At 36.6% G+C, this 16,021-nt stretch overlaps 1 protein-coding gene across 1 annotated transcript; it reads right to left on the bottom strand.

Annotated features, from left to right (window-relative positions):
* Positions 1-6,254: 6,254 nt before the first annotated feature.
* Positions 6,255-9,748, bottom strand: LOC141591941 (cyanidin 3-O-glucoside 5-O-glucosyltransferase (acyl-glucose)-like). Its single transcript, XM_074412454.1, has 12 exons — positions 9,676-9,748; positions 9,177-9,229; positions 9,012-9,087; positions 8,859-8,930; positions 8,569-8,656; positions 8,161-8,416; positions 7,896-8,011; positions 7,514-7,734; positions 7,287-7,315; positions 7,095-7,188; positions 6,778-6,880; positions 6,255-6,663 (listed from the first exon to the last, which is right to left on the bottom strand). Exons 1-12 carry the CDS (start codon positions 9,743-9,745, stop codon positions 6,414-6,416), a joined length of 1,428 nt encoding a protein of 475 aa, XP_074268555.1. The 5' UTR covers positions 9,746-9,748; the 3' UTR covers positions 6,255-6,413.
* Positions 9,749-16,021: the final 6,273 nt, after the last annotated feature.

Here is a 16,021-nt window from a genome sequence, read left to right as displayed (position 1 = left end):
CACATACTTACTTATATTGAGTAACTTTATTTAAAAAAACAATACTCATTAGATCTATGATATTCACTAATAATTTTATAATTTTTAAAAAAATAAAAAATCAACTTTTAGAAAAATAACCATCAGATTTATGAGAAATTGAATAGAAAAAAATCATAGAAACATGAACAAAAAATGAAACCAACATAGCTGATAGTGAGAGAGATTGACAATTAGGTAAACATTATTGAGTAAGGAGATGATATATTGTTTAAAGAATGAGGATTATAGAGAGAAATTATAGGGACTATGAATCCATGAGATTTACGAGAGATAAAGTTGAGACAGAAGTGAGAGAATGAGTTTGAGGGAGTGATATAATGACGGTGACTGGTGACGGTGTGTTTGATGAGAGAGAGCGAGGGAGAAAGAGGCGTGTGAAGTATGTTAGGTTAGTTAGCATTACTGCTTTACTACTATTAGGTGAAGGTGGGGGCTTTGGCGATATGTACTGGGATTTTAATGGGTTAGTTTGATGTTGTTTAAGCCTATTTTAATCATATTTAGATTTTGAGCCAACATTTTGTTATTCAGCCTATTTAGATTGACACGAATTATAGAGTAAGACGGATCACCCTGTAAGACGGTTTATTTCTACAAATAAACTATTTATCTAATACTAATAAGTAAGTTGTTTTTATATACAACGAAATCGTCTTACCGTGTAAAATCGTCTCATGTAATAACGATTGTATTAATGTTATTGTCTTTACTATATTCAATATTATCGATTGATATTCTTACTTATAATTTTGTATATTGAATTTCAATATTTCTACATTTTCTCCATTCATAATTTAATAATAACAATTGTTTAATAAGTAACCCCGTGCAATTTTTGCACGGGATTAAAACTAGTATGCTTTTAATGAGCTGATTAATTAGTTATTTATTTTTTACGAAAGTCATGTAGTTCATACTTCATACACCTCAGTCCTCATGCTTGACAATTTGGCTCATTTAGCTAAAAAATGTCCTGATCAAATCTTGTTATAATAAAATACAATTTCTATACGCACCTATTTTTACTTTTTTTGATAATAATATTTACGGTTGATTACACCTTATTTGGAGTATTGTACCTCTAGAAAAGGCAGTTGAAAGATACTTTGATTATCTTCATCGATGAGTGGTCGTATTCCCAGCAATAAAAATATGAATTGTATAATACCGTTGTACCGTGTAATGGATGAAAAGTGATCACATTATAATAAATAGTGACCATTTAGAAATAAAAGTGGTATATGAAATAATGTACCCTTAAGTTTTAACTATTTCAATAATCATATGACAATAATGATAGTCTAGCTGTTAGTGCAACTGCGCAAGGCAGGCAATTTGAGTTATTATTATATATTATTCTCTGATGATTTCACATGTTTATTTTATAATGTATCTGCCTTTTATGAGCTGAATACTTATTCATTTATTTTTTACGAAAAAGTCGTTAGTTCAGACACCAAGAATTAGCATCCAATTAAAGTCGAATATAGTTGGGAAAAACTAAGTCAGAATAAAAGAAGAACAATTAGTCTTGCTGAAAACGGATCGAAGCAAGTGACAGATAATGACACTCACAAAACGGATAAGGGGGATAAGGTGGGGCACCCCCATGTACTTCTCTCTCTCCTCTATTTGGGTCATTTATGAGGGAAAATGGTATCCGTCACTCCAAAGTGACGGATACATGCCGTCACAAATGATATTTTGTGAAAGAAGAATTGAAGGATGTGACGATTTATTTGAATGGAAGCAAGACAACGGTCTTATTGATATTCCGTTTAAGGGGACGTGGTGTAATAATTCGCAAGCTAAGGGGGAGAGGAGGGTGTATGAAAGAATTGAAAAGGTAACTGGTTTGGTCTCTTCCCAGATCCAGTCATCCAGCTATCGGACCATGCACCAATTGAACTTGATACTCACCTCTTGGTTAACAAATCGAAACGTCCATATAAAATGGATGCGTGGAGTTGGCATTGGGCTGTGCTGGGCCGGCATTCCCCCAAAAATGGTCCGGTCCAGGCACGGATATTGGGTTGGCCGTGCCGTGCCTGGCCCACTCACTTAAACCCCCGCCGCGGCCCGCTCCTATCATGGCCAGTTCCGTGCCTGACCCATGGGCTAATCGTGCCTGGCACGTGGGCCGGCTCAATAGCCTTAGTATTTTTTATTAAATATAAATGTACTTGATGTCTTGATTAGTTGATTACTTCTCTTTTAAAGGAACTAAATTTAATTAAATAATTAAAAAACGATATTAAAAAAAAAGGAATTTAATTAAATAATTAAGAAACAGGCCAAATCTCGGGTTGTGTTGTGTCAGGCCCGCTGTGTCTGGTTCATGTCGGACCCTCCGTGCTTGGGCCGTGTCGTGCCTAGGCACGGAATTCCCAAAAAACGCAGTCACGCCCCGCCTCCAACCCATTCATGCCGTGCCTGTGCCAGACTCGTGCCGCCCGCCTTAGCCCGGCCCGAATTGCCATCTCTATGCGTAGAACCTTGACCACAAGGAGTGTATGGAGATTATCCGAAAAGGATTGTGTCGTGGCGATAAATCCAACAATTCGAATAAAAAGTCAAGAACAGGATGTTGGATTTGTGGCAAAACAGATCATCTAAAAAGGGACTGTAAATTTTCAAAGAAAGGAGTAGGAAAAGTAAATGCTAGACAAGGGTAAGAGCATCCGCAAAGGTGGGAAGCTAAACTCCCCATATGCCCTCTCTCTTCTCAAATGGGGAACCCCATTATTGCATACACCCTCCCAACAAATGGGGCTCCTCTATTTATAGGGAAGGTCCCCAAAGAAAAAATAAGGTCTTTTGAGTTGTTTTTTGGGAGGCTCCCAAAATTTTCTCTTTCCTTTTCTTATTAGTTCATCTCATTTTCCACTAATTTTTCCATTTACCCTCCCCATTTCATAACTATATCTATGCAATAACACAAATTCTTGTTTCAGACCAAGTGTATCCGTCTGAAACAATAAAACGGGTCAAACCCACCCGTATTGGCTGAACAAATCAGGCGGCAAATCAAGTGGGTAGACCAAGGCATTAAATGAGCTGTAAACTTTGTCTGGTATGTATAATGTTATAATAAAAATAGTACCATGAATTAGAAACCCTACATTAATCATATCAGGCTATCACTTCAAGGTTTTTATAATTGGAGGTGCAAGAGATGATTCTCCAATGGAAGAGTCTTGAACAATGTTACCAGTTTTGTGGATAACATGTGATGGAAAAATTGATATAGAGTGTTGATATGGGTTATAAAATCAGGAAAGTATATGTTATGGATGACACAGTGACACTTGATTTAATATGTTAGTTTGACAGTAATATGTCACTCAATATCAGATGGCCACACAAAGCTTTAAATGGTTATATTTTTACAATGGAATACTTCTTATAAACAAGTAGTATTAAAATCAAAACATATAACGTTGGTAAACATGTTGAAGTAATTATGAATATGTTACTATTTAAGTGACATAAGGAGTCATTTCAGTTCACTTAATGATATTATATTATTATTACTAACTATCAGAGACATACAATCTGAAAGTGATCACATATTTAGATTTTTTTTCATGTAAGCATATTTTTTCTTTATTTTATCATTTAAAGACTGGTCACATGTATAAACAAAAAGGTAACATATATACCATTTCGTACATGTTACCCATTTTATTAGTATAAGTCGCCATTTCAAATTACTAATAATTAACGGTTCAAATAGATTACATGAACTACTATTAATAAACAAATAGTTTTATAATGGTAACATATTATTTTTTTGTACTTGTTGACAAGATTGTTTACTATGTAACCATTTAAGCAACATCATCCATAGGATCACTCAAGTAACATGTAGTCCACAAAAGGTTACATATACACATCCATTAAATGTATGTATAGTTGTCCAATATGTTAGCATTTAAACAACATTAATATCAATTTTACAATCATTAAAATGGTAACAAATTACATTTTAAAACTTGTTGAGATAATTGTTCAATATGTAACCATCTAAGTAACATAACGAATAAAATCATTCAAGTAACATGTACTCGACAAATGGTTACATATATACAATCATAAAAATGTATGTATAGTTGTCTAGTATGTCACCATTTATATAACGTTGGTATAAATTTTACAATCATTGAAATGATGACATATTACACTTTTATACTTGTTGACAGAATTGTTAAATATGTAACCATTTTTACACTTTCAATTAAACCACTTTCATCTGATTATTTACAACCTTCAAATTGATCTCATCACCATCATCTTCACCTTCAAACTAGTCGACGAAATGCTCTTCATATGATTCCTCCACTTCAGAACCGCTTTCATTTGTTTTCACTATGGCATCGTCTACCTTCCCCTTGCCTATGCTTCCTGTAAATGTGGTTTTCTTCTTTCCTCGCGCCTTTGTTTGAACCACATTTGGTTCTCGTCCATCCTCTACCAAAAACAAAGAAATCAACAAACCCAAAAAATAAATAAAAACCAGAAATCAAACAACAAATCAGAAAATAATACCTAGAAAATCAAACAACAAACACTTCAATATATCATGTTATCATTTCTATTTCCATTGCAGTCTATCAACATGTTACCATTTTCACTGTTACAAGTATCCATTTCAGTAGCTTTTGTTAACATATTTCAATCACTAATAATAAATTAACCTAAAACAATATAATAAATATGTTGTCATTTAGTTAAACAATATGTTAACAGTTATCAGCTTTAATATCAGATTTAAACAATATGTTCACCTAATTGTGCAATATGTTACCAACATTTATAGTCCAAAAGTTTACTCGCTTTAAACCAGTAATCTATACATATCCTTGATCCTAGTTAAACAAACATGGTTACATTTGAAATAAATGTGGTGATATGTTTTAAAAGGACATTCTAATTAGCACAACAAACCATAACTTTATTACTATTCATTACTGTTATAATTAAACAAATGTTTGACACAACTTAAATAAATATGGTCACATATCTTATAAAAGCACAAAAGTAATATTTTTATGTATGAATCTCAATAATATATAATGTATTAATGTATGTATCTCCATCAAATTTGATGGAACAAATAAATTAGAATTTTTCTTTTGTACTAATTTCTTCATATCTCCAACAAATGTAATTATTTTTATGGATGAGTCTCAATAATAATGTTAGCAAGAAAAATAAAAATACCTTTTGGGCGGAGGTTTCTTAGCCATGTCTTCCTCGTCGTTGATATATCGGTTTTTGGTAGAACAAAAGATGAACATACATGGTGACAAGTTGAAGATGGTGAAATGAGAGAGTTGTGTTTTTTTTGGGTTTGGGAATAGAGAATAAGATGAATGTGGATTTTTGAGTTTTTCTGGGTTGTAGAGTTTGAATATGGAAAGATGAATAAAGAGAGAATATGAGAGATGAGAAGTTTTGAAATATTTTGAAAAAATAGGAAATGAGAGCAGTGGAAGATAGAATAAAGCCTGTTCAAATTGCATGGGGACTATAAACAAATTATTTTATTTTTTAATCCTCAATTGTCAATTCGTGCGCAGTGCTCTACCCTCAAGTTGACACCTAGTCTATATTATATGGGTCATGTTCTACCATATTCATACAATATGGTACCGATTCGACCCGTCTTAACCTTAAGACGGATACCATCCGTCTTAAGGAAGACTAATTGATGCAATAATGGGGTTTCCCCAATCCACACAAAAAAATTTGAAAACCTTCCCAAAAGTAACACAAATTACTTTACTTTTTTCTTGGGACCTTCCCTAAAAACAGTGGAGCCCCATTTTATGGGGAGGTTGGTGCAACAATGGGGTTGCTCATTTGACGAAAGAGAAGGCAAATGGGGAGGTGATTTCTCTCCTTTGCGGATGCTTTTAGTGGAAAATGAGGTGGACGAATAAGAGAAAGAAAGAGAAAATATGGGAAGCCTCACCTTTGCGGATGCTCTAAGGACCAAGATTATTATCTTGTTTATGATATCTTGCAGGGTAATAATCTTGTTTATGATATCAATTTCAATGAAAATTATATACCATGGATTTCTGAAGCATATCTAATGCAGGATGATCACATAGCATGGTGAATTGACTCGGAAGCCATCACACACGAGGCATTAGTTTGTGATATCAATTTCAATTTCAATTTCAATTAAAATTATATACCATGGATTCGTGAAGCATAATCTTGTTTGTGATATCAATTTCAATGAAAAAAAAGCTTATAGAGCATGAGTAGCCAAAAACAGTGGCATTAATTTCCAAACTATGTAACCGTCTCGATATATTTCAAAAAAAAAAAAAAAAAAAAAAAACATGAGACTCAAATCTTTAGGAAGAGTTGAGGCCTATGACATGAGGGTTTCTGCTCGAGGTGGCGGAGGTATATTGTCGAACAATACTCACTTTTCCGGCCTTCAAAAACCTGGAGTACCACCTTTGTGAGAGCCTGGGATGTCTGGTCAATTTCGGGTCATTGAAATCAATATAGTATAGGCCAAAGGTAAATTTGGTCCCGAACATCAACTCGTACATGTCTAAGAACGACCAAACGAAGTATCCTTGCGTATTTGACCCGTTTCTGCAAATAATTTTAGAACATGGTTTCGATCAGAACAGAACAGAAAGGTTAACGATAATACTAATACACCTAACATGGTATATATAAATTGAAGTGTAGGTCTAGGAACTTTACCTTACTGCATCAAGCACAGCTCCAATGTGACCTTGCAAATATTCTACACGCGATTGGTCGTTTAGCAATGTATCGTAGTCAGTACTGTGATAACTGAGTTGGCCTGACAAATTGTTCCATTCACAACAGCAATTATTCAGTAGGTATAACAACATTACCCCCATTGCCTCAATGGCTTACACGCAACCTTACCCTTGTGCTAGCAACAGAAAGAGGCTGTTTCCGACTAACCCAAGATGAAAAGCTATTATTCAGTAGGTTGCAGTGAATAAATTCATATTGTATTAGAGTAAAGAGACACCAAGAGATCGACGAACCATTTTCATGGATATAGATACGAGGATTGCCATATGCTTGCTTGAAATGCTCCAGTACTCCTTGGAGTCCCCATGGTGTATTGATAAATGGATTCTAGACGAACCAAGTCGAAGAAAAGTAAGTTAGATAAAAGAATTTAATTAAGAATTAAAAACCAGTTGATAATTGAGAAACTGAAACTAAGTCCTCACCCCACTAAATGGATCACTGCCTTCTAAATCTGTGACAAGTTCAAATGTAAGCAGTTTTACACAAAAATGCGTAATAAATGCACATGTCCGTCTCTTTATCATAATGTCGAGAACCCACAGGGTAAGACTACTTACATCAGACTCCCCTATCCCGTCTCAGGCGGGAGTCATTGATGCATTAGGGTAACATCAGAAAATATGAGTTGTGAAAAATCTGAGAGACATACATGACCATGATGTTGCCTGGTCAGCCAGATAATCTCTGGCTTCCTTGTTGAGCTTTTCAGAATTGTCTTTAACCCTAATGACGGCGTAGTAGTTTAGTCCAATAAAATCGAATGATTCTTTCAGCAACTCGGTTTCCTTTTGAGTGAACCCGGGAAGTTTGGAGCCAGCATTTTTCTTCATTATTGCAGGGTAGTCTCCATACATCAGAGGTTCCATGAACCTGAAACCAAATGAAATGCATTTACCTTGTAGTATGGTAGTCCCTCTGACTCAACAGATTCTTTACGTTTTATTAAAATAGTCCTCACAAAAGAATAAAAGCGTAAAGAACCTGATGAGTAGCTTCAGCTGACAAATGACATTGCTAATTTTGAAACTCACCAGCCTATAAAGAAATCTTTGGATCGTCCCGTGGCAGTAACATCCTCTGTCTTATTCGAGAAAGGAATCAAATCGAATGCGTACAAATTGAATCCTATAAATCCATGTTGTCTTCCCTGAATAGTAATATCACAAAAAGTGACCATTGCTCTAACTACCCTATAATACGGATCAAGTGATATGATACTTATCATGAGGCGGTCTCAAATGAGAATTTGTGCTATAGGAAAACCGTAATTGACAGCGAGTTCATAATCTTACATACCTGATAGTTATCTCTGTACAGCCTTGCAGCCGATGCATGAGCAAGCAACAAATGGTGAGCTGCAAGGTATGGCTCTAACATTGAGTTTCCTTTCGTACAATTAATTCCAAAAGGGAAAGAGCATCTAGAAGGAGGTGAATTTCCAGCATCATAACCGCCAAAGATGAATATATTCGCCTCATTGATCGTTGTCCAATGCAAAACCCGATCACCAAATTCTCTAAAGCAAACATCAGCATATGCCACAAAATCTTCTCTGCATTCATTGATCAATGTCTGTCAGCAACTCTTCATTCACGGCATGAAATATGTTGCTAGCAGCGGTAAAATCTAACAGAATCCTAAAAAACCTATATTAAGCACAAAATGGTTTAAAATCATCGAGTAAGCGAGCAGGAGGGAACATACATAATCCTTGGACTGACAAACCCCCCGTATTCATCTTCAAGTACCTGAGGTGTATCTGAATGAATCAATGTAATATGTGGCTGGATTCCTGTAGATTAAAACGACCCAAAAAAAGAAAATGTCATTTGAAACTAAAATTAGTGGCGGATTTAGGGAGGTTATCATGGATGCCTACCCCCACTTGCCTAGGAAAAATTCGAAAGTTTTAGTTAAAATTCCCACTACTTATTCGCCCCTGCGCCCCCTAACTGTAAATCCTGGTTCCGCTACTGGCTACAATAAACAATTACCTTTGGTTATGAGAGCATTGATGAGGTTATTGTAATATTCCAAACCCTTTGGATTAACAGGACCTCTGCCATCTGAAGAAAAATAGAAAATGATTAGACTAGAAGATACCGTACTAGTATTCTAAAAACAATTATATATACGATTGTTCATACTCGGTATCAGTCTTGACCAGGATATGGAGAACCGGTAAGCATCCAATCCTGTTTCGGCCATCAGTTCTACATCTTCCTAAAAGATGACAGACAATTACAATGTCAAAAACCAATAATAACCCAATGTATGACTTTTAACTATGAGAATTGTATCAAAAGAGTGACCTTGTATTTGTGATACTGGTCAGATGTTACGTCTCCGTTGCCTGGCTTCGGACCTGAAAATCAACAAAGAGTATCAAAAGGAGAAAATTACTGGTTTCCTGTACTCGTTAATGCGTTCTTTAGTTTTCCGTCACTCTTTCAACAGAAAATATAAGCAATCAGTACACAAAGCACAAGTTCAACCAACATTAAACTTTCTAGTAATCTTTTTATCCCGACAAAAAATGAATTTTGCAGTAACGGGTAGTTATTGAGTGGTGATACTCATGACCTGCGAGTTTGAGATGGATCAGTATTGCCCTTGTGACTTCCTTTACGGCAAAAAGTGAAAAAAAAAAAAAACATGAGGGCTTGACAGAAATCAGGGGAAACAGCGATATCATCGTCTACAGATTTCTCAATCTTTCAGAAAATTAACGAAAGCTCAGAATGAAGCTTGTAGAAACACAACCAGGCCAGTATGGCAGTAAATAGGATGCGCAAAGGAAATGAGACTAACTCGAGTGAGCGAAAGTATCAAATATACTCGGTGTCCTTCCATCCTCAAAAGCTGCTCCCTCCACCTTCATCACACGAAAAAAACTACTTCAGAATTCAGAAACTAGAACAAATTATCTGATATAAGTATCCTAATCAACACCCCAATGCCTCAAAGTCTGCCCGGCCAAGGCCTGACCCGCCCCCAGCCCGCCTCCCCACACGGCCAGCCCGCCCCGCCCCGACCTGGCCCGGTTTCCATTTTCCCAGCCCGGTCCGCCCTGGCCCGTCTATTTTAGAAAAAAGAAAAAATAGGTTAGGCCCGCTAGCTCGACCCGTCCCCAGCCTGGCTCGGGCTCAGGCCCGGGTCTGACCAGAAGAGCACGAACCGGCCCAAACCTAGTCCGACCCGAGTACAGGTCTACTCCCGAGTATGGAAGATACGGGGGGTCAAATGTACACAATCGATTTGCCATATATTGAGCGTGTCCACCAACTACAGTAGTAGTTCGAGACCTTTCATGACTACCGAAAAACAACACCACGTAGTTCCAACCCAAAGCGGACCAATACCTTATTAATGTCCAAGTTATGGGGGGTGGTCGCGGTCCCATCAACCCATTTGCTTTTAATACATCCTATCCCAAATAATAATTAGTGTACTGCAAATTTGCTCAAAGGGGAAACTAATTTCCTCCCATTATCAGAAACTATTCAGTTACATTTACCTTTTGCAAAATGACACCAATTTAGAAATTTGTGCATGTACAATCGGATTTTCTAACGTGTCCCTAATAGCACACATTAAGAGCCCAAATGTGAAAATAAAACGTCAATCAGATACATGATCACAGGGGCGGATTTGGGGGGGGAAAGTGAGGGCACGTGCCCTCACGTGACAAAAAAAAAAAAAAAAAAAAAAAAAAAAAAAAAAAAAAAAATTTAAAAAAAAAAGACGATATTTGAATTTTAATGTATAAATGTTGTCCGCAAAATTTTTTTTTCTTATTGTGCCCCCCCTTTACTCAAATCCTGGATACGCCACTGCATGATCATGAAAAATTTGAGAGTATTTCCACATTTTAAGGCACACGTGTTAGAAAATCCGTATCAATAACAATTAGAAAATCTGTATCAGTAACACATACATACATTTGTAGACCCCTACAATGATAACATAACTAAACCACGTAACAATGTAACAAAACGTCATAAGCTTAAAACGATCTCAAATGAATACGCGATTAAAAAAAAAAAAAAAAAGTCAAAGAGAAGAAGGAGATGAGAGACCTGATAAGCAGAAGAAGAAGCACCAAAAATGAAATTAGAAGGAAAATCAAGTCGTTCAAACGTATTATTATTGCCGCCATTAACGTTGTTCGATAACAAAGCTACCACACCAAAGCACAACAACAATACTTTGAGGAACGCCATGTTCTTCCCTTGTTATCTTCTTCTTCTTCTTCTTCTTCACTCTCCCTTCCTCTTTCTTAATATATAAGTGGATAAACAAACATAAAAACCAATATATATATACCCTACGTCCATGTCAAAATTATAAATTACTCCCTTTTATGTTTCACTTTTCTAAACTTACTCCCTTATATGTTTCTTTTTTTAAATTACTCCCTTAAGTTGACCTCAGACCAAAACTTGCTACCATTTACCAACTCCGATGAGTATTTCCGTTTCTTTTTTAATTTTCCCTCCATATTTCTAAATTCATGACGAAACTACCCCTCACCCATCTTCCCCCTTTATCTCCCCAACTATCCCACCAGCCGCCACCCTCTCCTTCCTCTCTAACACCCCACCACCCGCCGTTCTCCTCCCTCAAAATAACCCTGCCATTCGTCCTTATCTCTCCTTTCTCGCCCCATTTGCGTTTTTTGCCCAAAACAACCACCTTCAATGAGCGACGTTGCCGGCGACTCAACCACGAAAAATGTCGACATACCAATTTTGGGCTCTAATATTGCCGACAATGTCACCGGAGACATTTAGCCTATTGAATTTGTCGGTGTGTTAGGTGGGAAAGGGAGTGAGGTGTTGCTTGTTGCCGGGAAATTTAAATGAGTATGGTGGCACGTGCGGTGGCCCATTGTCGTACATCAGGTAGTGAGAGGGAGGTTGTTGGGATAACGGTGGTGCGGTAGTGGAGGTTGTGCGGTGGGCCGGTGGCCGATGGTAGAAGGGTGGATATAGGAAATGAGGAAGTAAGAGATGAAGAGAATGGTTTTTTTCGAAGGGTAATTTCGTCCATTTACTTAATTTTTTCACCTGAGAACTAACTTGGTAGTAACTTTTGACCTGAGAACAACTTAAGGGAGTAATTTAAAAAAACAAACATATAAGGGAGTAAGTTTAGAAAAGTGCAACTTAAAAGGGAGTAATTTATAATTTACTCTTATTCAAAATAAACAAATTAAATAATTGGGACGAAAAAAATACTTTATATTACGAGTATGTAGTGACGAACCCATGAGCACTTAGAATCTTAGATCAACGGATAGGAAAAACAAAAGTTTCAGATTTGAGACCTGAAAATGCAGTCATGTTAAAACTTATGAAAGCGAGTTTTATTTAATGTACTTTTAAATTTAATTTAATACTTCCTCCATTCAACTCCACTTTGCATGTTTCTCTTTTGCACACTATTCACAAGTGGACATTCAATTTCAATTTTCTCTCGATACATAAGTTAAAATATATTCATGTGGGATCTTATTTGATTTGTCTTTAAGAGTACATTAATAATATCTAACTCTTATAATTTTTGCAAATACGTAGCTAATAAAGATATTTATCTCGTAAAAGTCGCGTTGACAAACCTGATAAAGCAAACATGTAAAGCAAACATGTAAAGTGAAGTTTAATGGAGGGAGTAATAATAATACAAACAAGAATCATTAATAATTTAATCATATGACAATAATGACAGTCTAGTGTAGGGCAGGCAATTTGAGTTATTATTATATATTATCTCTGATTTCGTGTTATTTTATAATGTAGGTTATATATATGCTTTTAATGAGCTGATTAATTAGTTATTTATTTTTTACGAAAGTCATGGAGTATAGTTCATACTTCATACACCTCATGCTTGACAATTTGGTTCATTTAGCTAAAAAAATGTGTTAATCAAATCATGTTGGTTTAATACAATTTCTAAACGCACCTATTTTACTTTTTTTTATAATAATATTTACTGTTGGTTACATACACCTTATTTGGAGTATTGTACCTTCATCGATGAGTGGTCGTATTCCCAGCAATAAAAATATGAATTGTATACTACCGTTGTACCGTGTAATGGATGAAAAGTGACCACATTATAATAAACCATTTAGAAATAAAAGTGGTATATGAAATAATGTACCCTTAAGTTTAACTATTTCAATAATCATATGACTATATTTGCCTTTCATGAGCTGAATACTTATTCATTTATTTTTTACGAAAAAGTCGTTAGTTCAGACACCAAGAATTAGCATCCAATTAAAGTCGAATATAGTTGGGAAAAACTAAGTCAGAATAAAAGAAGAATTGAAGGATGTGACGATTTATTTGAATGGAAGCAAGACAACGGTCTTATTGATATTCCGTTTAAGGGGACGTGGTGTAATAATTCGCAAGCTAAGGGGGAGAGGAGGGTGTATGAAAGAATTGAAAAGGCAACTGGTTTGGTCTCTTCCCAGATCCAGTCATCCAGTTATCAGACCATGTACCAATTGAACTTGATACTCGCCTCTTGGTTAACAAATCGAAACGTCCATATAAAATGAATGCGTGGAGTTGGCATTGGGCTGTGCTGGGCCGGCCTGCTTGCCGGCCCATCGTGCCTTCCCCCAAAAATGATCCGGCACAGGCACAGATATTGGGTTGGCCGTGCCGTGCCTGCCCACTCACTCAAACCACCGCCGCGGCCCGCTCCTGTCGCGGCCAGTTTCGTGCTCTGGCCGTGCCTGACCCATGGGCTAATCGTGTCTGGCACGTGGGCCGGCCAATAGTCTTTGTATTTTTTATTAAATATAAATGTACTTGATGTCTTGATTAGTTGATTACTTCTCTTTTAAAGGAACTAAATTTAATTAAATAATTAAAAAACGATATTAAAAAAAAGGAATTTAATTAAATAATTAAGAAACGGGCCAAATCTCGGGTCGTGCCGTGCCTGGTTCATGTCGGACCCTCCGTGCTTGGGCCGTGCCGTGCCTAAGTGTCACGGTCCGATACTTTTGCCGGATCGTGGCGCGCACCCTTGCCCGTCTCAAGGCAAGATGCAAGCGACAAGGATCTTCGAGCTAGTGAAAGATCGCTCACTAGCACGATACTCGGGTCTCGGCAACACTCGACAGGATGCAACGAGAGCGTTAGGCTCTAGTGTTTGTCAGGCACTAGGCACTCGTAATCGGTCTCGGGGGTGTGAGTCGGGATCCTAGTGTCGATCCCACAAACACGGCTTGTTAGTAAAGTGAAGGCTAAGAGTCGTTCACAACAAAGCAACAACAAGCAATACGAAGGCACAAGGTAGGAAGTAGATTTTCATTCACTAGTACTCCCTAAAGAGGGAAATATGATAGTTACATCCTGGTAGCAGGAAACATTGATTTTACAAGTTTAGTTCAGAATAGCGATATACCTATTTATGGAAAGAAAACTATTCTAACTATGCTAAACTAGGAAAGTATTTACTACAAATATACAAAGGAAATGAAATTACATAAGCATGAATAAAACTAAGGGTTCGAAGTGTGCGGATCGTCACACTAGGCACGGAATTCCCAAAAAACGCAGCCACGACCCGCCTCCAACCCATTCGTGTCGTGCCTGTGCCGGACTCGTACCGTCCGCCTTAGCCCAGCCCGAATTGTCATCTTTATGCGTAGAACCTTGACCACAAGGAGTGTATGGAGATTATCGGAAAAGGATTGTGTCGTGGCGATAAATCCAACAATTCGAATTAAAAGTCAAGAACGGGATGTTGGATTTGTGGCAAAACAGATCATCTAAAAAGGGACTGTAAATTTGCAAAGAAAGGAGCAGGAAAAGTAAATGTTGCACAAGGGTAAGAGCATCCGCAAAGGTGGGAAGCTAACCTCCCCATATGCCATCTCTCTCCTCATTGGGGAACCCCATTATTGCATACACCCTCCCAACAAATGGGGCTCCTCTATTTATAGGGAAAGTCCCCAAAGAAAGAGTAAGGTCTTTTGAGTTGTTTTTGGGGAGGCTCCCAAAATCTTAGGGGTAAATTAATATTGTTGGGGAACCCCATTGTTGCATAGATGTAGATATAAATTGGAGAGGGTAAATGAAAAAGTTAGAGTATCCGCAAAGGTGAGGCTCCCCATATTTTCTCTTTCCTTTTCTTATTCGTTCACCTCATTTTCCACTAATTTTTCCATTTACCCTCTGAAGAAACCCAATTTGATTAAGCTAGTGTTGATGATGCCTTAAGACAAATTAATCTCATTTGTTATTTAATTGTGTGCCTCTTAAGTTTAACCATGTAGCATGAAGCTCCAATTGTCAATTCAAGGTTATCAAGAATGTCATCGTGAAGATCAAAGATGAAGATAGTCATTAGTGCTAATGTCATGTGTTGTAAGGTGATCGTTTAACACGAATTTACGTTTAGGTGCAAAAACAGCAGTTGAGTCAACAATTAATTAAGGCTCGTCTTTGAAAGAAATATTTCGAAAATATTTGAATCTTTGTTAAAGTGCTTTCAACTTTCACAAATGTTTTCTGAAATTATTTTGAAGTCTTTTAAAGAATATAGAGATTTCAATGACTTGCTAAGGAGTTTGCTTGCACAATAAGACACTTACTATAAATGGGTTGTTTGCTTTTACATTTATGGAAATGTTTATGGTTCCCATAAACACAACCATTTATGCTTGTTTCTTGTTGAAAAACCCAGCCTATTTTTATGTGTGCACAACCTGATTTCTTGCAATCTTAGGCACCGATTTCTTGAGGAAGAATACTCGGTTGCTTGTAGAGGAATTCGGATGGCTTTGCTTGTTGCCCAAGCAAACTACTTACAATATTTTAATCACTTGTGCTTATGAGTGTAAGATATTTTAATATAAAGTATACTACTTGAACATTATAAATAGCTTGCTTAATTCATTTTTACAAGTGTGCAACAAACGAGTTTTAAACTGAAAAAGACTTAAGCTTTCAATCGAGTAAATTAACTTTGCAAAACCGTTTATCATTTTCAAATCTTTGAATCTTTTGCAAGTTTGTTTATTTATCTTTTGAGTCTTTTACTTGAGTTTGTTGTTGCACCTAGTCGTTTTAGTCGTGTTCAAGGATCCCGTGTTTTGTACTTAAACTTTATCTCCTCCGTTCAATTG

Source organism: Silene latifolia, chromosome 7, assembly GCF_048544455.1.
Source record: "Silene latifolia isolate original U9 population chromosome 7, ASM4854445v1, whole genome shotgun sequence".
Lineage (NCBI taxonomy): Eukaryota > Viridiplantae > Streptophyta > Magnoliopsida > Caryophyllales > Caryophyllaceae > Silene > Silene latifolia.
This window is presented reverse-complemented; position numbering and strand designations above follow the sequence as displayed.